Genomic DNA, 25,032 nt, shown 5'->3' on the forward strand with positions numbered 1-25,032 from the left:
GGAACTAACAGCCAGCAAACTACAAGTATTTTTTTACCTTCAAAAGTAGCGACAGACTATTACATATTAACAACCTAAACAAAACCCTGACGTATTTTCTACGTCTGTCAACACAGACACTGCACGTCAGTCACTTTAATGTTAGCGGACTCTGTTGAATGGCTAAGTCACATACCACATACCACAAACAAATCTCACAATATCACAGTAAATCGAGTTTGTGGGTTTTTTAAATTCATGCCGAATTAAAGAGCTGCTCCTCACCATTCACGAGTGTTTGTTTCATATGCGACATCCTTAACTTTATCTTGTAAATTAGCGTCCGAAATTAAATGGGAACATTTGCAATGGAGTTCGTCAGCCGCTTCCACCACTGAACGCGGTAAACTAATTAGGTTGATGCTACGGGTACGGACCCGTACTCGTAGCATCTGTACTAGAGGTACGGACCCGTACCTGTAGCATCTGTACTAGAGGTACGGACCCGTTAAGGTCACTGAAGAGCTGGCGCCGGTTAACTACTATTTGCTGCACATTACAGGCAGTTTATATGAATGACTTTGACGGTGAACATTGTATAATTTAACCAAAAATACGCCGTCTCCTCTCACACTTTAGACATTGCAGTTTTTACGCTTTTAGACGCCGTGTATAAATTGTTTGAAGTCCAGTTCCTATTAATTAGTTTACCGTGTTGTAGACGTAGAAAGTATGTCAGGGTTTTGTTTAGGTTGTTAATATGTAATAGTCTGTCGCTGCTTTTGAAGGTAAAAAAATACTTGTAGTTTGCTGGCTGTTAGTTCCGCCATTTGTTTTGTTTGCTGTTTGTGCTTTTTTAGAACAGGGTCACGTGAATAAAAAGTTTTGCTATTTTTAATAGTACTGCTGATTTCAACCCCCAAATCGCTGTCCGTGAAAAAGTCAGATAATGATATTTATAAGACATTATGCATGATAGAAAAGAGAACAGCAGATGACTGACATGACAGGCTCGGCACGCCCGGAAGCGCCTTCATCACTCAGATTACCAAACCGGCTCATTAATATTTATGCACATCGGATTACCAGCCAATCACAAAGCGCGTTCATCAGCCGGCTCATTAATATTCATGTCCGTCTCATTAATATTTATGATATGGGAAAGTGCCGTATCCGTAGGCCACAGGCTACGGGTACGGGTCTGTATCTGTAGACACTACCAACTAATTAATAGGAACTGGACTTCAAACAATTTATACACGGCGTCGAAAAGCGTAAAAACTGCAATGTCTAAAGTGTGAGAGGAGACGGTGTATTTTTGGTTAAATTATACAATGTTCGCCGTCAAAGTCATTCATATAAACTGCCTGTAATGTGCAGCAAATAGTAGTTAACCGGCGCCAGCTCTTCAGTGACCTTAACGGGTCCATACCTCTAGTACAGATGCTACAGGTACGGGTCCGTACCTGTAGCATCAACCAATGAAGTTAGTAAAGGATACGTTTGACATCATGTGTTTGAGTCATTTTTAATGATTTTTAATGAATATGCATTTATTAAGCATTTCCAATGTTCCCTCAGTAGTGGCAGAAAAATACATTAACTTGTTTGCGTAAACTCTGTTACTGACATTCTTTGCATGAGAAGGCCTATTTCCATTTTAAGCTGATGTATTAACTTGTATACAACAGTTTGTTTTCTCCATTATGGGTCAAAATGCAAATGATTTTTGCTGGTATTAATTGTACACGTAGGGCTGCTGTAGTATGACATAGCCTAAATAAGAGTCCTTCAGTATTATGGGATGGAGACATGCTCTAGTCTAGTGGTAACCACTCATGCTGTTAAGGAACCAGTTGTTGAACCCAAGCAGCAGACGCAGACAGGCAGGTGAATTAAAAAGGATTTATTAAACAGAAAACAACAAAGGGAAAGCACTCTAGAAGAGAGGCACGGGGATTGAACTGAACGGGGAACTCAAAACTAACAAAACTGAAGGTGAACCAAACGGCCGAAGTGTCTACTAAAATAAACTAACTAACAGGGGAGAGGGGTGACTCACAGAATGTCCGGTGGATCAAAGAATGAACTGAGGCAGAGTTGAGGGAAGGTGGCGAGGGCTGGGATGCAGATGGACCAGGAGCAGACCGGGAAAGCTGAGCAGATTGAGGTAATCCAAAAGTGAAACTGAATCCAGGAAGCGATGTGTGTGAAGTGGTGAGCGACGTGCAAAAGGTGAGTGCGGCGAGTATAATGTCCAACAGAGTCCTGACAGAGACATGAGTGTGGCAGAGTACTGCATGTAATGTCCCAGCGTCAGTACTGTGTGGAGAGCCGGGTTTTATCAGCCGCTGATTGCAGATTCGCACTGGCTGCGTCTCCAGCACAGCCGCTTGTCATTATCTTAATGAGTCAGCACTCAAGAGCAGGAGGAGCATGACACATACAATGTGAATATCAAAATAAAGAAAAAGAAAAGCATCAGTTGGAAAGCTGGTCTAATTCAGACAGGAATGCTACAATGCCATGTCAAAGAATCTAAATATTGTCAAGCATCTCATTTCTTAAAAATGAGTATGGATCAATGGCACTGTATGCATCCACAGGAGGGCTCCAACCATTTTCACACGAGGAGAATGCAGAGCTCAAAAACTGTCTCATCACAGGGGTACTGTCCCTTGGGTGTGCACTCTTCCTTGCACAGAGTAACTTCCTCAGGTGATACAGTCTTGAGTTTGTCCTCTGCTCCTTAGAGTTCTGGCATAGACGACATGAGAATGGGCCGTCCACTGTCCACACCATGTGCAGGCCTCAATCTTATCTTGTGTGTATTCCATGTTCTGACAACCTCATCGAGTTCATCCTGTGACAATTAGAATGACAGGTGAATGACAATGCAACCACTGCTACCAAAATAAACAACCAGGGCTCTATTTTCGTGACGCAGCTCAGGGTAAGCGCAGCTTTGCGCACCCTGCGCAATGGCAATTTCGTGCCAAAACAGTGCACCGAAGGTGCACTGAAAGCTCACTATCTCATTTCAGGGCGATAAACAATGACAGAAACCACTATTTAACGTTGCCGTCGGTGCCAGCGTATACAGTTGCATCTATATTAATTGTCCCGTTGCATCTGACGTCAGATCAAAGACGTTTGTCCTGACGGCAGCTGGAAGTGTGATGTAAACAAACGAGTTCTTATGTTTTACGCCGTGGATGTTACTTTGACCTCACGGAGGAGAAACTACAGGACGGAGTGAGGCTGAACAGCATGTGATGTATCAGCAAACAGAGCAGCAGAGCGCACGGAAGAGACCACCTGCTGCACAGCTCAGGCCTTAAATGTGAGTATTAGCCGACAGTTCGTTCATGTTCTGGCCACAATTTACTCGGTTAAGAGATACAAGATTACTCATGAAACAAATACATTTTATTTAAATGCGTCTCCTTCTTCTTCCTCCTTGCGTGCTTGGACTGCTTTTTGGAGAAGGAAGGAGCCTGAGGAGAGCCGTCCTCCTCTGGTCAGCTGAGTCTCTAGCTGCCTCATCATCTCATGAGTTTAAACGCAGAAGCTGCTTATTTCGCAAATAAACAGTTAATGAAACGTATTCAAATCTTTGTCTTTGTGTAATCAGGAGTTACCCATTAGACGCCAGGTCTACGAAAAAGAGCCCTCAGACTTTATTTGTAAGATCCTACAGTATGTAAAAGGTGAAAGGTTTTCCAACACTGTAGCCTACCTGGATGAGGTTTAGGAAGCAGAACTGTACGAGGTTTTTGTACAGGAAATCTCCACTGAAATAAATTACGACTTTATTGAAGTACGACTTTATTCTCGTAATATAACGACTTTATTCTCGTAATATTACGACTTTATTCTCAAAGTCTAAAAAAAATTAATGTGGCCCTAAAACACCGTCGTAGAATACAATAAAAGAATATTTTAAAAAATACAGAAAACAAAAACATACAGTATTTTAAAATACAGAATCCATTAAAATAGAGTATTATAGAGTACAGAATAATTGTAATTTCTCCTTCACTAATATCTTTTAACTCTTTTAAGGTTCAAATGTGTCAAATTTAGTGCAACTATGGTCGAGATGACAAAAACAGAAGTATTTTTGCTTTCCTTTAATCATAATGAATAAAAGAAAGCAAAAATGTCTAATTTTGATGATTCAGCTACAAAAGTATGAGCCACCCACAGTTTTTTCATAATTCTAAACTCTAAACTACAAAGTATAAACATTCTAAATCTCAATAAACTGCAGAAATATACATATTGTGATGTTTCGTTGTGTTTATTAAACATACATTAAAATAAGGATGCACAGGTGGGAGTATGCTTGAATTAACCCTCATCAGTACATGTGGCAAAACCTACTTAATCTATACACTTTTGGGTCTGTTTCCTCTCCAATTGGACCCATCTGTTTCATGTTTCTGTACCTGTCCATATCCTCTCAATGTCTATTTTCCAAAAACGTGTGTCGTCTTGACACAAATATGAAAGAAACAATGAAACAATATTGTATTGCTTACAATATTAGTGTAAGACCACCTGTATTGAAATGTGATGTAATGACACACTGCAACTGAAACAGTCATCACAAGAGCAACATAACACAAACATACATAAATAAAAGATGCACAGTCCTGCTGGGGTTCCCATGAACCCCAGATGATTTTTCTATTTATACACCACAAACCTGGTTGGAATCAAATAGGCTTTGGTGTATGTGATGGCAACTATGTGGGTGACAACTACCTAAACGGACTAAAAAATCCAACTTGCAAATAAAAACATATGACAACTGATATACCCCTGGGGTCCAGTATTAAATTGCACTACAACATATTGGATTGCGAAGTATGTGTGCTGTTAATATTCATCCTGTAGGCACAATATCACCTTAAAACTAGATTATGACACAGATTTTCATACACATGTAGGTCATTATCGTGACCATGCTCTCATTTCCCCACATTTCTCAAACAAAATCAGAGTTAATCACATTATGTAAAACTAATTTCCACACTGTGCATCTAGTGCTCTGAAGCCATTCTACCCGACTGATAATTCAGCTCTGGGAGAAGTCCTTTAATAATGATAACTAGACCCTGCGGTGCTTCTGTGACTGGTTTAGCCATTCTGGATGTTTCTAATGAACCACCAGAGGAGCTCTTTCCCCCCGGCCGCGGTTTGTGTTCGAGACATCGACGTGAACGACGTTGTTCAGTTGAATGTAACAGCTAGCGTGGTAATGCTAAGCTAGCTGTCAGCTAGACATCCACGGGTTTGGCTGCTAAGTTTAGCTGCCGGATGCTCCCGGTCGTATCCTGCTGGCCGTCTTGACATTCCCTCAACATTCCTGGACGAATTCGTGTCGACTGCCCAGAGTCCGCGAATTCGGGTCCACTCCTGATCTAACCTTTCCCCGCTAGCGTTACTTAGCTCGCCGGCTAACAATAGCGCATACTCAGGAGAACCGGACTGACGAGGTAAGTTAGCATGCAGGGTAGCGGAGTGTACGGCTAATGGTGTCGCTTTCGTCGGGAGAAGGAGCACCTTACACGGAGCGCGATTTAGATTAAGGAGGCCTCCTGATGAATGTGTGGCTAGCGTCTATTTTTATTTCCTCGAATCGATCAATCTTGCTGTCAGGCCCGTGCAACACCGGCGAACTGTCAGCTAGCTAATCGGTTAACTTGCTATTAATGTTTTGCTAGCGGGAACGATTTACCGAGTGAAATTACTAACCCTGCCACGGTAATATTACAGCAGCTTGCTGACCAGGTCAGCTATAAAAGTGTTTAATTTGACATTTGTGGTTAAAAAATAATCGAGACTTTGGTGAAAGTTACCTGACTAGCAAACAGCGGCAAGCTGAAGAGAAGCAACGCTTCGGTGCTGATCAGGGTTTAGCTGAACAAACACCCAGTTTGTATCGCTGTCATTGCAGAGATGTTAACAGTTAACCAGTTGTTCCTTTTTACAAGTCAACGAACAGACTTCCTGTAAATATTGGAATGTGTGGAGTTTGAAAGCCAACGGAAGCGAAGATCAGAGAGGCCGTTAGCTCGGGGTTTGTTTGTGGCTAGTTGCTAAACTAAGTTTTGCTGTGTACTTTCGCAGAGTTACACTTAAGGACCACACCCAGACAGGATGTCCCTTCATCAGTTTCTGTTGGAACCCATCACCTGTCACGCGTGGAACCGCGACAGGACACGTAAGGATCACATAACACAGACTTTTACACTACATACAGTTAAACAATGTGCAGGTGCATTATTCCTTTATCTGTCTGACGTGTGAGCTGCTGGACAGGTAGAAACTAGGAGCATATTAAACATACAGAATATACAGAGATAAGGGTAGAGCAAACATCGGATATAGAAATATAAGAAAGTATAAAGGCATAATTATGTACAGAATGTATAGTAAAGCAAAAAGAATGTGTAGATTGTGTGCAAGTAGGGAGAAAAATATTTTTCAAATAAATGTGGAATTAGTAATGTTCAAATAAGTAGAGATGCCTGCTTATTTTTGTGTATGTGTCTGGTTAACCAGCATTGTCAAGTAAAGTGCAGATTTAAATGTTTTTCTCTGTGGATATCTTGAATTTCCACAAGTTGATGGATGAATAAATTATCTATCTATTTGAAGAGTTGTAGCTAAACAAATTAAATTTGCAGCTTTAGTTAGCCACATTGCTTAACATTTACTTTGAGTCACCCAGCTCAGTTTGTTGCCCCTCCCTGGAACTGGTCTAGCTTGTCTGTTATCTTGGACATTCATCACGCTATAGCCTGTTGGAATTTTTTTGTGACTTTTTTTTTCCCCTTCAGAAATTGCCATCAGTCCTAATAACCATGAAGTTCATATCTACAAGAAGAGTGGTAACCAGTGGGTTAAGACCCATGAGCTGAAGGAGCACAATGGACACATTACAGGTATTCAGTCAAACTGTTTTCAGAATCAGAATCACTTTATTCCCCGAAGGGAAATTTTGGACGTTTTTTTTTTAAATTAATTTGGTTTTGTAATGTGATGATGTGATATCTCAATCCACATCTGTATTGCTATGGCTAAGTGACAAACAAAAGAGATGTTTGTGAAACAGCTAAACCGCTGATGAGTTCATGTATGACCCTAAATGATTTATTTGTATACAAGCTATTTAAAATCTCCATGATTGTTAGAAATTGTTTTATGGCACTTTGTTTTGTGGCTCCTTGTGTTCTAGGTATTGACTGGGCTCCCAAAAGTGACCGTATAGTGACATGTGGAGCAGACCGTAATGCTTATGTGTGGTCCCAGAAGGAGGGAGTATGGAAGCCCACTCTGGTCATCCTCAGGATCAACCGAGCAGCCACCTTTGTCAAGTGGTCTCCACTGGAGAACAAGTTTGCAGTCGGCAGTGGTGCTCGACTCATTTCTGTCTGCTACTTTGAGTCTGAGAATGACTGGTGAGACTGTTATTACAATCATGACTGTAACTACTCTGGTCTGATATAATGAAGCATCATACAGGTATCTTTTACTGTTTTTTTTTTTCCTCAACTAGCAGACACCTTGAAAACTGAAAATAAAGTACATAGAAAAATTTCAAATACACAAAATTTGTGAAAGTGTCTCTAATTAGAAGGATTCCAAAATAAGCTAATTTTCTGTTGTTAGATCAGTCCAATACACTAAAACCATCCATACAAAGCATGGCAAATGTTGCCAACAAATACCAAATAAATAAAACTTAAAAGTCACAATTCCTGTGCACATCTCTCAGACTATACAGAATGGTTGTGTTTTTAGACCATACTGTTTCCTCTCTAGTAACATTGCATATGTATATATATTAGTTGTACATTTTCTGAGTTACTTTTCCTAACATTTTATTTTTTGTGCTTTTAATTAGTTTTAAGGACCCTATGAATTCAGATATTTATGAAATGACAGAAAATAAACGAAGTACTTGAAATCAAAATCAGCTTTAATGCCCAAGTATATACACAACATACAAGGTGTGCGTGTGCGATTGTTGGTTCTTGAGATTTGGATAAATTTAGTTAACACAATTGTTTTTCAACTATTTTTGCATTTTATTGCATGCTGTCACTTCTTTATGTGCAATACACTGAGTTCCAAATTATTATGCAAATGATATTTATCTCCGATTTTCCTGAATAGTAGATGCAAATGACAGTCAGCATAATTTTTAAGTCATCAGCAGTAAAAGTTTAATTCAAATGTTATTGAATAAACCTCCCAATGAAAACAGTATTTTTTCAAAAATAAAAAAACTTAAAATGCACTGTTCCACATTATTATGCACAACAGAGTTTCAAGAAATTTTCTAGATTGTAAAGAACTGAAAAGAGTCATTTGTTGAATTTGCAGCATTAGGCGGTCATATTTACTCAAATCAAAAGCTATTTCAATCAAAAACATCTTAACAGGTCAAGCTACATTTTAACATAGGACCCCTTATTTGATAGCAGCTTCACAATTCTTGCATCCATTGAACGTGAACTGAGTTTTTTGGGAGTTTCTGCTTGAATTTCTTTGGAGGATGTCAGAACAGCCTCCCAGAGCTGCTGTTTGGATGTGAAGTGCCTCCCACCCTCATAGATCTTTTGCTTGAGGATGCTTCAAAGGTTCTCAATAGGGTTGAAGTCAGGGGAGGATGGGGGCCACACCATGAGTTTCTCTCCTTGAATTCCCATAGCAGTCAATGATGCAGAGGTATTCCTTGCAGCATGAGATTGGTGCATTGTTGTGCATGAAGATGATTTTGTTTCGGAAAGCACGGTTCTGTTTTTTGTACCATGGAAGAAAGTGGTCAGTCAGAAAGTCCACATACTTTGCAGAGGTCATTTTCACACTTTCAGGGACCCTAAAGGGGCCAGCAGCTCTCTCCTCATGATTCCAGCCCAAAACATGACTCCGCCACCTCCTTGCTGATGTCGCAGCCTTGTTGGGACATGGTGGCCATCCACTACTCCATCCATTTAGACCATCAAGGGTTGCACGGTACTCATCAGTGAACAAGACTGTTTGAAAGTTAATCTTCATGTATTTCTGGGCCCTCTGCAGCCGTTTCTGCTTGTGAGCATTGGTTAATGGTGGCCGAATAGAAGGTTTATGCATAACTGCAAGCCTCTGGAGGATCCTACACCTTGATGTTCGCGGGACTCCAGAGGCACCAGCAGCTTCAAATACCTGTTTGCTGCTTTGTAATGGCATTTTATCAGCTGCTCTTTTAATCTGATATATTTTTCTGGCAGAAACCTTCCTCATTGTGCCTTTAACTGCACGAACCCATGTGTGCTCTGAATCAGCCACAAATCTCTTGATAGTATGATGATCACGCTTAAGTTTTCGTGAAATATCTAAGGTTTTCATACCAAGGCATTCAACTATTTCACGCTTTTCAGCAGCAGAGAGATCCTTTTTCTTTCCCGCAGTGCTTGAAAATGGTGGTCTGCTTCATAATGTGGAACATCCTTAAGTAGTTTTTCTTTAATTGGGCTCACCTGGCCAACTAATTTTCACAGGTGTCTGAGATTGATTTCAGTGATCCAAAGAGCCCTGAGACACAATACCATCTATGAGTTTAATTGAAAAACACAAAAATTAATCTTTATGACACTTAAATACAATTTACATAATTATTTAGAACGTGGCATATTTACATAGATGTGTATATATACAGTTTGTTTTGTAGTTTGATGCTAGTGTTTTTGTTTTCTGCTTAAAAAAAATGACATGTTTCTTCGTGTTTTAGGTGGGTGAGCAAGCACATCAAGAAGCCAATCCGCTCCACCATCTTGAGTCTGGACTGGCATCCCAACAACGTCCTGTTGGCTGCTGGATCCTGTGACTTCAAGTGCAGGTAACACTCATGGACATCTAGGGCTGCAACTATCAATTATTTTTGTAATCGAGTATTCTTTCAATTATTCTGGTTATTAATCGAGTAATCAGATTCCACGCTAGGCATGCACGTTACAGCATCAAAAGCGGAAGTGAGTGTGCTGTGCAACAGAAATAACCGTCCTGGACACATATGTAGTTTAGTACAGGAGCATTGTACATATATAGTATAGCACAGGGGTATTGTACATTTGTAGTATAGTACAGGTGTATCGTACATATATAGTAAAGGAGTATTCAACTAAAAGTCACAGTGGACGGTGTGACTATAACCATGACAACAAGTAAACACTGTCAACTGCCTGCTGACGATCATGATTGCGATCCTACTACAAATCGAACGCTGCAGACTTATCAGTTGGAAATTATACGACGACTGAGAAGCCTTGGGGAAATACTGTGCTTTCTGCGTGCCAGTATGGATTCAAATGCAGCTGGATCTCAACGTCTTTCTAAGACCCGCACCCACTCTACTTCCCATCGGCTTGTGATATTAGTTTGGTTGAGAGCAAAAGCTGCATTCCCCTCATTCCACTGGTAGATGATTTCGGTTGGCAATGTAGTCCTGTCTCTTTTTTCCGAGCCAAATGCCTGTGCCACACGCCAGAATTCCGACACGGTGCCTGGATACTTACAGAAAACATGCAGTGAAAGTATGTGTCCACGAGATCCGTTTTTCCTGCATGTAAACGCGCCACATCTGAAAATCACACGCATGGTGAGCAGTCACTAGCGGGCCACAACATTATCACATGACAGCACTTGAGCTTCAGTGGGCCACTACGTGGTCACGTGACGGAGCTTTCAGTTTGACAGATGCGGTAGATGCGTCTGATAAACATAGCGGCTCGGCCACAAATTTTCTGTATTTCTGAAAGCATTTGAGGTGAGAAATAAGCTGGGCAGTAGCTGAATCTGTCTTTGTTTTAGTTCACCGACGGCTAATTTAGACGACCGTTTAGACCACGGGCTGGTTGAGCACTCGTGCTGTAAACAATAGAAAAGCTGCGCTGGTTAAAAATAGAAGGGTCCTGTCAATTTTAAGAACCTGTTTTGTATCAATGAAGTCTGGGTCCGGCCTCAGACCGTGGTCTGCTATTTCATGACCTGGGGTCTAGCATGTAGTTGTTTAAATGAAGCCTCGATTCAGAGAATTTTGGTTCGAGGAATTTTAGTAGTCGAATTACTCAAATAACTAGAGGAATTGTTTTAGCCCTATGGACAACCTTCAAAAAAATTCTCATCAGTCAAGACATGAGGATTAAATGACAGAAAACTGGCCATCCTCTTTCCCAGTTTGACGTTCTGTTTTTTGTTCTCTGGCCTCCAGGGTGTTCTCAGCCTACATTAAGGAGGTTGAAGAGAAACCAGGCCCCACACCCTGGGGCAGCAAGATGCCATTTGGGGCTGTGTTAGCAGAGTTTGGAGGAGCAGGTCTGCATTTGTGCTTTCATATGTCATCTTCTTTCATTTATCTTTTACAGTCACCCTTTGAACTGAACCAGATCTGCTTATTTGTGTCTTAGGTGGAGGGGGTTGGGTGCATTCTGTCTCTTTCTCGGGTTCTGGTAACCGTTTGGCCTGGGTCAGCCATGACAGTACTGTCACTGTCGTGGACAGCTCCAAGACTGCCAGGTACTTTTATTTCCACACATACAGGGCTTTTACTAACACTTTTTTAGGGTTTATTATCTAAATTATTTGAAGTGTTTATTTATTTTATATATTTTGCAGGTACACAAAATAAAGAAATCAGGAATTGTGCCGCAGGATTGCAGCAATGCATGTAGTTTGCCCATCTCATTATGTGCTCAATTTAGTTGCCAGTGCACTCACTATGGCTGGAGCTGTGTCTGTCCACTGCAATCCATGAGAAGCTGCTAAAACAGTGACAGTAGAACAAAAGGCACTTCAAGTGATTTTACAGTAAATAAATTATTCATACAATAGCAACATTCCAGTGTTATGTGAAATGTAACGAGGCAAAGGGAATGTTACTTCATTGTATGTGGGATTGCCCTAAGGTTAAAGAATTCTAGGAGGAGGTTAAGCAAACAATAGAAAATATTATTTCTAAAACCATCTCAATGAACCCTGCTCCCTTTATTTTGGGACTATATCCAAAGCAACATAAGTCCACCAAGAGTGAGCATATAATAGATTCAAGCCTCCTGCATGTTATAAGATTACTTGCACTCTTTTGGAAAAAAAATCGTTGCATACCAAGTTTAGTACACTGGGAGAGGCAAATGTTAATAACCTTTCCTCTCTCGAGAGTGACATTTGTACAAAGAGCTCCCTCTTTGTAGGATTTCTTTGAAAAAGTGTGGGCACCATTTATTGCTTTTATGAAGTCCATAAATGTAACAGATGACAGTGATGAAGTGTAATAAACATTTGTGATGTAAACCTCATTGTATTACCAGATGGAGAGAAAGGACGAGACTACCTACTGTTTTGTATAAAGTATTGAGCAGAAATTTCATGTCTGACAAAGTGTTTGTTTGTACACCCTGTGCCAAATTATTAGGCAAGTAGGTTTTTTTGTCCAAAACATAGTCTTAGAAATAAGTCTGGGCCTTCCCACTTTTAAATAGTCTTCTCCTATGCTAATTTTTTATTTGTCAGACGTCATTTCAAATTGTATTACATTTAACCCCTTAAGCTTCAGTGTACCGCCGGCGGTACACCTACTAATTTGCATAGGAATTTCAAGAATGTCCGACGGCTGCAAACACGATTATACAAACACTATACGCCGATGGAAAGCTTAGATTCTCATGAATCCGCCGGTATAAACCACTTTCAGATGCGATTACCACAGCGGGTGAGAAAAACACATTTGTCCGACAAAAACGAATATTCATCCATCCGTTCTCTATACACGGCTTCAACGCACACAGCGCGACTCACATTTCCGGGTTTATTATTACACACAAAAAAAAGATTCCACAAAAAACGGCCATAATCCAACCTTTTACATCCAGATGACACAAGCCAGTAAACTATTTTGTCCAAAACATGTCCTGAAGTCGGTATAAAATCCCCGAATCGGTCATTTTCAAGGAAATGCACCTCGCGATGCCCGTCCAATATTCCCCGTATTTTTCGTAATTTTTTGTATTTAAAAATAGAATATTAGCGATTTTTTTGTACTGAAAACGGCTGGAATTGACTGAAGCTTAAAGGGTTAAAGCAAGAAAATCACCACATATGTCAAAAGTGCATGTGCCAGATTATTAGGCAAGTTTTAGCTTTCATCAAAATGGGACAAAAAAAGGACTTAACAGCTACAGAAAAGAGCCAAATAGTTCAGTTGCTGTCAGAAAAACTTACTCCCAATAAAATTGCCAAGAAATTGGGAAGAGATACTAGGACCATCAAAAAGTATATCAAAAACGGTCAAGATGGCAGAAAAAAGCGAGTTGAAAAGAAAAAAAGAACGTTATCATCAAAGGATCTGAGAAGAATTAAGCGAGAAGCAGCCAGACGACCGCTGGCATCAAGTTCTACCATCTTTAACAGCTGTGACTTACCCGAAGTTCCTATAAGTACCAGATGCTGCATCCTAAGAGAGTACGGAACAGTCAAGAAATCACCTAAACAGCCTCCACTCAACAAAAACCACAAAGAAAAACTGTTGGAATGGGCAAAACAACATCTAAAGACCAACTTCTGGGATGGTGCGTTGTCCTGCATCAGAATGACAGCCTTTTTGAAAGAAGCAGGCTTCTTGTTGAACCATTGTTTGAACAGGGTGTTGCTTAGTAGCTCGCAGTATGTCTCAGAGTTGATTTTTACCCCTTCTGGAACTCGAAAGGGATCCACAACTTCATCTTTAATAAGTCCTGCCCAAACCATGACACCACAGCCACCTTGCTGCCGCTGTAAACGTCGTGGGGTTTCCTGTCCATTGGCCACCCATCCTCTTGCCCAGCCATCAGGGCCATCCAAGGTGACTCATCTCGTCTGTCCATAAAACATGCGTGAAGTTGGTCTTTAGATGTTGTTTTGGCCATTCCAACCGTTTTTCTTTGTGGTTTTTGCTGAGTGGAGGCTGTTTGGGTGATTTCTTGACTGTTTCGTACTCTCTTATGCACTTTTGACATATGAGGTGATTTTCTTGCTATAAATGAAATATAATTTGAAATGATGTCTGATAAATACAAAGTTAGCGTAGGAGAAGACTAAAAGTGGGAAGGCCCAGACTTATTTCTAAGACTATGTTTTGGACAAAAAACCTACTTGCCTAATAATTTGGCACAGGGTGTAGTATGCATGTGGCATTTTATGGTTCAAATAGTTGCATAACTGAATATGTCTTTGTAATGCATATGTGTACCTGCATACAAAAGCTATTGAAATGAATATATTGTTTTTAAAAAATGTTCAGGAGGGAAACGGGGTTTGGACTTGGACATTTTGTTTTTGGCAATATAAAAATAAAATCCAACGTTAGCCATTTACAGTGCCTTGTGAAAGTATTCGGCCCCCTTGAACTTTTCAACCTTTTGCCACATTTCAAGCTTCAAACATAAAGATATAAAATTTTAATTTTTTGTCAAGAATCAACAACAATTGGGACACAATCATGAAGTGGAATTAAATTTATTGGATATTTTAAACTTTTTTAACAAATAAAAAACTGAAAAGTGGGGTGTGCAATATTATTCGGCCCCTTTACTTTCAGTGCAGCAAACTCACTCCAGAAGTTCAGTGAGGATCTCTGAATGATCCAATGTTGTCCTAAATGATTGATGATGATAAATGGAATCCACCTGTGTGTAATCAAGTCTCCGTATAAATGCACCTGCTCTGTGATAGTCTCAGGGTTCTGTTTAAAGTGCAGAGAGCATCATGAAGACCAAGGAACACACCAGGCAGGTCCCAGATACTGTTGTGGAGAAGTTTAAAGCCGGATTTGGATACAAAAAGATTTCCCAAGCTTCAGACATCTCAAGGAGCACTGTGCAAGCAATCATATTGAAATGGAAGGAGTATGAGACCACTGCAAATCTACCAAGACCCGGCCGTCCCTCTAAACTTTCACCTGGAACAAGGAGAAGACTGATCAGAGATGCAGCCAAGAGGCCCATGATCACTCTGGATGAACTGCAGAGATCTACAGCTGAGGTGGGAGAGTCTGTCCATAGGACAACAATCAGTCGTACACTGCACAAATCTGGCCTTTATGGAAGAGTGGCAAGATGAAAGCCATTTCTCAAAGATATGCATAAAACGTCTCGTTTGAAGTTTGCCACAAGCCACCTGGGAGACACACCAAACGTGAAAGAAGGTGCTCTGGTCAGATGAAACCAAAATGGAACTTTTTGGCCACAATGCAAAACGATATGTTTGGCGTAAAAGCAACACAGCTCATCACCCTGAACACACCATCCCCACTGTCAAACATGGTGGTGGCAGCCTCATGGTTTGGGCCTGCTTTTCTTCAGCAGGGACAGGGAAGATGGTTAAAATTGATGGGAAGATGAATGGAGCCAAATACAGGAGCATTCTGGAAGAAAACCTGTTGGAGTCTGCAAAAGACCTGAGACTGGGACGGAGATTTATCTTCCAACAGGACAATGATCCAAAACATAAAGCCAAATCTACAATGGAATGGTTCACAAATAAACGTATCCAGGTGTTAGAATGGCCAAGTCAAAGTCCAGACCTGAATCCAATGGAGAATCTGTGGGCAGAGCTGAAGACTGCTGTTCACAAACGCTCTCCATCCAACCTCACTGTGCTCCAGCTGTTTTGCAAGGAAGAATGGGCAAGAATTTCAGTCTCTCGATGTGCAAAACTGATAGAGACATACCCCAAGCGACTTGCAGCTGTAATTGCAGCAAAAGGTGGCGCTACAAAGTATTCGGCAAGGGGGCCGAATAATATTGCACGCCCCACTTTTCAGTTTTTTATTTGTTAAAAAAGTTTAAAATATCCAATAAATTTCGTTCCACTTCACGATTGTGTCCCACTTGTTGATTCTTGACAAAAAATTAAAATTTTATATCTTTATGTTTGAAGCCTGAAATGTGGCGAAAGGTTGAAAAGTTCAAGGGGGCCGAACACTTTCACAAGGCACTGTAATTAGTTCGATGAGATGAAGAGATTACGAGGAGATGAATGCATCCCCAGTAACATTTCCTTAGATTGTCATCGTCTCCCACTTATTCATTGAATTAAAAACAATTCATCAAAATTAATGTGGCTTTTTTATTTAACTACATGAGAATACATTTTTTTTTTTTTTTTTTGTTATCAGCTACTGTGCAGATTACATGACCTGAGATCTGGTAATCTACTAAATTGAAGAAGGTAAACATCAGATGAACCGGATTTGAATCTAGACAAACATAATGACAGTAACATGTCAACAAAGGAAAAATATCCCCAGGTTCAGACATGTAGTGCAGGTTTTATTGGTCTCAAACCCATGATCAGATGTGATGAGATGAACATAGAAGTAGCATGCTTCTTATTTGATTTCAAGTACATGAGTCTGAGCTGACGGTTGGTATTGCAGTTAAATCTTTGCTTGTTTGTGTGTTTAGTCCTTCACAGCTGAAGACGGAGTTCCTTCCTCTCCTCAGTGTCATTTTTGTGTCAGAGAACAGTCTAGTAGCTGTGGTAAGAATATAACAAACACACTTTTACATGTTTCTGTGCACAGACTCACAGTAACTAAGGAAAGACATTTTAAGTCTAACGTCTGTCTTCAGGGCCACGACTGTTGCCCCATGCTGTTCCGTTGCGATGATGGTGGAATGCTGACATTTGTGTCAAAGCTTGACCTCCCCAAGCAGAGTATCCAGAGGAACATCTCTGCCATGGAGCGCTTCAGGAACATGGACAAGAGAGCCACCACCGAAGACCGCAACACTACCCTGGATACACTGCACCAGAACAGCATCACGTAGGTCACATGTCGACGGCACACTTACCAAATCCAGTCATTTACACCGAGGAAAAATTATTAAAGAATTATTTTTCTGGTCAGTTTCAGTTTTAACAAAATAAACAGTTGGTTAGTTTTTTTGTACCGTATTTTCATGACCAAAAGGGGCACCGTACTAAAAGGCGCAGTCTCAGTTATGTGTGCCATTACTGTATTTAACACACACATAAGGCGCACCTGATTATATGGCGAGGGTTTTATATACAATCCATGCCCACACTTCCCCTTTAACGTTCTCATGGTGTCCTCTACTACGTCCGCCTTACAACAACAACACACACGCAAGCATACAAGTGTGCGTATTTAAAAATAGAGCGGGAGCAAAACTGAGTTTGGTATTCACATTTTTTTCACCGGTAATCGTCATCAATCAAACCCATGGAAGTCCTCATCCTCTGTTTCTGAATTGAACAGCTGCGCTAAATCTCCATCAAACATGCCAGGTTCACTTCCTTCACTGTCAAAGTCACTTTCCGTGCCGTGCGGCTCCTCGGAAATGATGCCGGCTTTTGCGAAAGCTCGAACAACAGTGCCAGCAGACACGTTAGCCCAAGCATCTACAATCCATTCGCAAATTGTGGCGTAACTCGCCCGGCGCTGCCTTCCACGCTTAGTGAAACTGTGGTCTCCATCGGTCATCCATCGCTCCCACACCGCTCGCAGCCTTACTTTGAACGGCCGGTTCACACCGATGTCCAGCGGTTGGAGTTCCTTTGTCAGGCTTCCCGGAATGACAGCAAGCTCCAAGTTCATTTGCTTCACTTGTTTTTTCACATCGGCTGTGAGATGGGCACGCATAGAGTCACAGATCAACAGCGATGGTGATGCGTGGAAAAAACCACCTGGTCTCCTTACATACACCTCCCTCAGCCACTCTTTCATCATTTCCTCATCCATCCAGCCCTTTTCATTTGCCTTAATGATGACTCCTGCTGGAAACTTCTCTTTAGGCAAAGTCTTTCTCTTAAAAATCACCATAGGCGGCAGTTTCTGTCCATTAGCATGGCAGCCAAGCACAACAGTAAAAGAAGACTTTTCGTACCCCGTTGTGCGTATCGCTACCGTGCTGGTCCCCTTCTTCTCCACAGTGTGACTCACCGGGATGTCGAAAGTGAGCGGCACCTCGTCCATGTTAGTGATGTGGCTGGGCTGGATGTGTTTGTCGGCGATGTGTTTGCTGCAGTAGGAGCGGAAGATGGCCAGCTTTTCATTATAAGCCACTGGAAGTTGCTGCGCTACCGTAGTCCTGGTCCGGATGGAAAAATGGCACCGTTTCATGAACTGAAAGCACCAAGACGGACCTCCTTGGAAATGTTCAATTTTCATTTCTTCTGCTAGCGTTACTGCTTTTAGTCGAATGGTGACCGTCGAAACGCTTCTCCCACTCGTTCTTTGCTCGATGATCCACTGCTCGAGTCTTTCCTCCAACTCGGGCCACCTCGCCTTATATCCGCGGAAACTCAGCTGCGTCTTCTTGACCTGTCGGAGCTCGTTTTCCAGCTTCCTCCACTTGCGAAGCATCGATTCATTAATCTTAAATTCTCTCGCGGCTGCTCAATTTCCATGTTCCTATGCGTAGCTGATGGCCTTCAGTTTAAACTGTGCTTCATAAGCGTGTCTCTTTGCCATTTTCAGGGTTGTTAAAACAACGATGTTCTGCATAACGCACATACCTGTTCTTTTATATACAATCCACGCCCACACTTCCCCCTTTAACGTTCTCATGGTGTTCTCTACTACGTCCGCCTTACAACAACAACACACACAGGACGCACTGCACCATAGGGCGCGCCACACAATTTGAAGAAAATCTCAGACTTTAATGTGCGCCTTATAGTCGTGAAAATACGGTATATTATGTTTTGGGCCTTTTTCGGCTTTATTTGACAGGCTAAGTGAGAGAGTGACAGGAAATGGGGGAGAAGAGTGGTGGAAGACATGCAACAAAGGGTAGCGAGCAAGAACCGAACCCGGGCAGCTGCGTCAGAAACCAGCCCCTATACGTGGTTCACTATGGTGCCATAATTGGGTCAAAAGTCACGCGTGCAGCAAGGTCTCGACACGCAAAAAGCACTGCGCGCACGCGCGAGGAGCCTCGTGGAGCTCTGATCTACCCGTGCGGGGGAGAAGACTTTTGACCCTTTGTGGGCGGATACCAGTGCTCGCCACAACCTCCCTACCCAGATAGCAAATCAATGTTGAATCTATGTTGAGACCTAACGTCGAAATTATACAGAAAGCGCAAGGTTGATAAAAGGTTGAGTCAACGTTTGCTTACATAGATTAGTTTGCAAACATAGATTCAACATTAAACATTGACCTGTCAAACATTTTAGTTAAACCAAAATACAATGTAGATTCAATGGTATCCTTTAAACACAAACTTCAATGTTGACAAAATGTTGTTGAATCAACGTTGATCCAACCATCAATCTTCAACCGTAACCACAATTCAACCTTCTTAACCCTAATTCAACATTGATTTAACATCTTTTGCTCTCTGGGTAAAGTGTGATTTATGGTTGAAAAGCAAACGTTGACTCAACATTTTATCAACCTTGCGCTTTCTGTATAATTTCGACGTTAGGTCTCAACATAGATTCAACATTGATTCACCCATAGTTTGCTATCTGGGTATGATTGGCTGTCTGTGACAGCAAGAACTCACCCCCCACGTGGGGGGTGAGTTCTTGTAATTACCGGTAATAGTTAAGGCAGTTTTAGTTCTTATTTGCATACATTACATACGTTTGGAAGCAAGATCAGATTTGTACAAAGAAAATAAATCATAGTTTCATTGGAATACTTTGCAACAAAATACACATGATTTATTATTTAGAGTCCCTCATCAGAATGCATTTTTTACTATTACTTTCAGATATTTGTCTCTGTACTCGTTTCTTTACTCAGCTGTTTCTTTCTAGTCATTTCTGTGGTAGTTTGTCCAAGAATTTTTGTATGCAAACTCTGGAAAGCCAAAGAGCTAAAGTGCATAATGCAAACTATAATTAGTTTTTTACATTTGCACAGAAGTTGTGACTCCTGTAAACGTTCTTAGCCCTAAAAATAAGCCCTTCTTTTCTTTTGTTAACATTTATTCAGCAGTTGTCTGTTCACATCAGTGTATACCTAAAAGTAAACTGAAGAAAATGATGCATATCAATGAAAGTAAAGTCTGTTCATGCAGTAAATACATGCCAAAATTCACAGAATTCATACTGGTTTCTAAGAAAGACACTGTGAACAGAAACTTGAATTTGCTTCCTAATTTTGGCCTGTAGTGTAAGCATAAATATAGTGGGGTTCCTTGCAATTTTCTGTAAACGTGAACATTTATCGTGTCACTGTCTGCTGGTTGTACACAACTAAGTAGAAAAATAAATAAAATTCTTACAAGTAAGGATAATTAACATCAGGAATGAGGCAACTCATTTGAGAGCCTGTATTTTGTGGTGGTACTGAATTGTATGGCACAGAGAGGAATTTGTAATATTTAGTTTTTAATCAGGGTGATAGGGCTGGCCGATAAATCAAATTTATCGATTAATTCGAGTTTGTACTTAATGTCGATTTGTTTTAATGAAAGTTGATTTTTCTCAACATCTGCCACCAACGCCTGCCTGCTGGGCTCCCATACTTCAGAGTGCGCACCCCGCTCCCCAACATGGCGGGGAGCGGTGCAGATCTTACTCCAAAGACAGAAAATCTTCAGTCATTATTACTCGGCCATGGAACGGCGGAGTTATGTGACCATCGACGTACATTTGTCTGTGAATCTTTCTGTCTGTGTGAAATAGTACTCAAAAACGGACTAACAGATTTGGATGAAATTTCAGGGAAGGTCAGAAATGACACAAGCATCAAGTGATTACATTTTGGCAGTGATGCGGTTTATAATCAGGATCCACGGCTTTGTTCAGGATTTCCCATTGTGAGATATAGCTGCAGACAAGGCATCGCTGTAACCATGAAGTGAACACTGTCAGTTACCTGCTGACGATCACATGATTGCGATCCTACTACAAATTCACCATTATTTGTCAGTTGGAAATCATTCAAGGAACAAATGATTAAACTATGGGGTGTTTCTGAGTCCCATCAATTCCTGCCTCCCGCTACATATTTAGGTCACGATGTAGCAAACCCCAGCCAGATACCTTAAGTTCAGCCATCAGCCTTATTGTGAATACAAATTCACCTTCCTGCCTTCACTCATTTCTTCACCGTAAGACCTTGTCCTCATTCCAGCTGCTTCTAAGTTTAAGCACATCCTTTGCTCAACAGCAACAGCGTGGAACTGTTTTCTTTCATTTTTATGTGAATTTTCGGACTTTCAGCAACATCTTCGTCTTGTCAAGAAACCTCTTCTTAGAGAATCACTTCCTGTGCCACTGGAATGGTTACAAAATAAATGCCTGTAGCATTCAAAATAAAAGCCTGGAGGGAATGCTTATTGTAACACGAGCAAAAACAAAGGCTTGCCAAAATTGATGAACTTATCAACAGGCCTTTAAAAGAGTAATTTACTCGTGATTCGGTATAAATACATGACATGCACATGCATAACACATGCCTGTACTTAGCACAGGGTAATTGTTTATTGAAGATTTCATCTGTTGGAAATGATACGTCAACTGAGCATCCATGGCGGAGTACTGCACTCTGAGTGCTTTTGTTGTTTGGAATTGGTTCGGGTTATGTGGCATCACTTGTTTTGAGCAATTTCTTTGTCATCTGCAAATTTATTTTAGGTAGGGAGTTAAAAAAAATCGAATAAATCGTGAATTGAGGTTTTTTGTGAAAAAATCTGAGTTTTTTTTTTTTTTTGTTTTTTTTTTTTAGGCCATATCGCCCAGCCCTACAGGGTGAACTAAATGTTAGAAACCTCTTTTAGTGTCATACACTACAATTCAAGAGACTCAAATCCTCTCCAGGTTAGCACAAACTGTTGCACTGTACAGTCCACCAAAATACCTCAATACAAAACAAAGTTAGGAATTATTTCTGGGCTCTTGTATTTGACAACATTAAGCTAACCTTGATAGAATTGAGGGTGTTCGAAGGTGTTAAATATGTTGGGTAACAAATTAGTTGACAGAGTAGATGATACTTGGAGCTCACCCTTGCTCTGTCTGATGTACTAATGTACTGTTATTCATTAGTAAAAATTGATTCTGTAATGATTACAGCACATTAAAACCTAACTTGTATCAGAATACTTCTAGAAAGGTTTGGAAGTGCATCACGACATGCCTGTAGCATGTATTCAGCCTTACTGTCAGACATAGTGGAGGGAAAAAAAACGCCTCCTTTTTCATGAATGATTTCTGCAGATAAAACGTACACTTTAAACATCAGATGTGTTTGTTTTATTATTTGCATGTTATGGGTCAAAAGTTTGGTTCTCGATAATTTGGGGTTTTTACGTTTTCTTTAGGTTTAGCTTAACATTTTGAAGATGTAATAGGAAATGAGCTTGCTCAGTTTCTTGCAAAGAATTGCGTGATAAATGTACAGTCAGGGCTCCAGACTGGGACTGACGTCCATTTTGGAGGTGTGAATGATTATTTTTATACCTCTTTATTTTTCAAAGGCTGCGCTGCTATAGCTATGAAACATAGAGGCATTTAGAAAAAAACACAGCTGTGGTGGGTAAGTCACTTTAGAGATGGTAATCAGAGATGAGCTGCCAACTATCTCCACCGCTGTCATAGCAACGTTTGGATGGATGCACTTACACTAGCACCTAATATTGGAAGGCTACTATTAACATTGTGGGCAGTGAAGAAAATAGACTCGGCCTACAGTTCTGGAACTGTCCACAGCTTAGAAGTGAAACTCCTGGCACTCTGTATGTCTTTCACACTTGCGCTGTTTGTCTGTGTTGTTGTCATCCTTTATTCTTCTAGTGTTATAATGCCCATGTTTGTATTTAAGAACTTAAGAAAACCGAGCTGTGGACCAATTTTAGCACCAGATATCACATCTTTAAAATTTAGAAGAAAAACGGGCAATCCAGTAGCTGTTAATTTTACATAAGACTCTGTTTCCTGCCTGTAGTTGACCATCTATCTCAGATCTTATACTAGCGTCACAAGTGTGAAATTTTAGCCCAGTGTGAGGAGCTAAAATGACCAGTGACTGTTTACAAAGACAGCTCGCTTGACTCTGTCCAAAGGTATCACAATCCACTTACCAGCAACTCTATGGCTCTGTAATTTTCACCTGAAACCCTGCCTTAGTGAATCTGTATACAGGGCTTGAGACTGCAACCAAAATGGTGACATTTGCGACCTTTCTTTGAGAGTGTGCTGGCTAAAATTTCCAGTGTTCCCATTGTGCGAGTGTGTGATGATCATTAAGCTGTATTGATGTCGATTACCTGGCACAGGCAGCTACGCCATTTACCACAGTGGTGGAAAGTAGAACTTTTAGAACTTCAGTGTACTGCAGTATTTACGCTTAAAAATGTGGTTTTCTCGTGAAATGTGCTGAAAGAACGTGTGTAGAAAAAAAACGTCACTCGATCACATCTGATTCTGGGACGAATCTGACATTAGAATGCCATGACAAGGTGGGAAGTGCGACCAAGCTGCCAGTGAAAAAGTTTGTGTGGAGCTCTGGTATATAACACCAGGTTGATGAAGGTGTGTTTAGATATTTTCTGGTCATGCTCAGTGACTTCTAAGATTCCTTTTATTGTCACCACCACCCAACTGAGCTAGTTCCCCAAAACGTTTACAATTTTCATGAACTTTATTCTTAAAGTGAAACACAAAACATGAAAATAAGTTTATGAAGAAATCTAAATATCTCATGTGTTGTGTGAGCAACTGGGTGCCTTGAATTTCCCCAAGTTGACAGATGAATAAAGCATCTATCCAAAATAAATAAAAAGAAGCATTACATCTAAAAATAAAAAGGGAAAAAATTAAACTGCTGCTGCGGTTTCACACAGATTTGTTGGATTTATACAATGATAAAAGTCTCTATTCTCTGTAATTCTTATTTTCAGTATTTTCACTTTTTTAGTCCCTTTTTAAAAATGTCTGTTTGTATATATGTCTGTTTTTTAGCCAAGTGTCTATCTATGAGGGAGACAAAAGGGATTGTCGCAAGTTCTGCACCACAGGCATCGATGGAGCGATGACTATTTGGGACTTCAAGGTAAAGAGGAACACATTAACAGTTTTCTTTACTTCACATTTTCCCCAGATATTCCAGCTGTTACTCTCTCTCATTTCATTTGTTTGCCTCCTCAGAGTCTAGAAGCTTCAATCCAGGGTCTCCGCATCATGTGAAGAAATCTTGTGAATGAACGAAGAGACGCCGCAGCCTCACTTCCCCACCTTTTCCTCCCCAGTCTTCACCTCTCCTCACCCCCTCCATTCCTGCGACGCAGCCAGTAACATACATGACTAGCCACCTTATCAAGTGTCTGCTGAAGCACTGATCAGACCATAACACACACACCCACACACTTACACTAAAACACAAACACTACACACACTGAGCTGACGTGTGACATCACTGTTGATTTATTTTTTCTTGTTTGTTTTTAAATGAAGGTTAACTGGATGTCAAAGTGGGAACTGACGCGTATTAAACGTGAAGTGAAATGAAATGTGTGTTTTTATGTTCTCTAACCTCCTGTACCAAAAGTTGAACACTAAATGGTGTATTTTATCCAAAAATCAGACCGTATCTCACCTCAGATTAACCTGAACATGATCTCTGAGTATCTGTGTATATGGAAGGCTGGGATGTTTTTGCTCACTGGGGGATAGTAAATATCCTACAACAGGTGAAGGCATCGTTCAGGTGAAGACCAGAGGTTATTGATATTCTCGGTACATGTTACTGGTTGGCTGTTGTCTGTGCAGGTCTGATGGCGGAGAGAGAAAGCAGCTGTCTAAACTCTGTGCGAAGTCATGGCTGGCCAGCACTAGGCTTTGTAGCTACCACACTAAAACCACACAAGGTGTGAGGGTGTCTATGTAACTTGATCATGAGGTAGACATGAAATAAAGATGAAATACATTTACAGTACACAACTCACTCGACTGCTCTCTTCCTTTGTTCTCTGACACTGTCGTGGATTTTTTTTCGGTCTTTGCAAAAGTCTGCAACCCATGTTTCTGTTTGAAAACCTCAGA

The 25,032-nt window shown here is 40.8% G+C and overlaps 1 protein-coding gene and 1 long non-coding RNA gene across 2 annotated transcripts; one reads left to right on the plus strand and one right to left on the minus strand.

Annotated features, from left to right (window-relative positions):
* Positions 1 to 1,870: 1,870 nt before the first annotated feature.
* Positions 1,871 to 5,978, minus strand: LOC110967160 (uncharacterized). Its single transcript, XR_002596785.2, has 2 exons — positions 5,847 to 5,978; positions 1,871 to 2,842 (listed from the first exon to the last, which is right to left on the minus strand). It is a non-coding gene; the product is annotated as an uncharacterized LOC110967160 (long non-coding RNA).
* On the plus strand, positions 5,169 to 24,930 carry arpc1a (actin related protein 2/3 complex, subunit 1A). Its single transcript, XM_022216674.2, has 11 exons — positions 5,169 to 5,483; positions 6,118 to 6,211; positions 6,831 to 6,935; positions 7,229 to 7,451; positions 9,767 to 9,874; positions 11,246 to 11,349; positions 11,442 to 11,550; positions 16,473 to 16,548; positions 16,641 to 16,834; positions 23,953 to 24,043; positions 24,139 to 24,930. Exons 2-11 carry the CDS (start codon positions 6,148 to 6,150, stop codon positions 24,175 to 24,177), a joined length of 1,113 nt encoding a protein of 370 aa, XP_022072366.1. The 5' UTR covers positions 5,169 to 5,483; positions 6,118 to 6,147; the 3' UTR covers positions 24,178 to 24,930.
* The last annotated feature ends 102 nt before the right edge of the window (positions 24,931 to 25,032 follow it).

The sequence above is a fragment of the Acanthochromis polyacanthus genome, chromosome 3 (genome assembly GCF_021347895.1).
Source record: "Acanthochromis polyacanthus isolate Apoly-LR-REF ecotype Palm Island chromosome 3, KAUST_Apoly_ChrSc, whole genome shotgun sequence".
NCBI lineage: Eukaryota > Metazoa > Chordata > Actinopteri > Pomacentridae > Acanthochromis > Acanthochromis polyacanthus.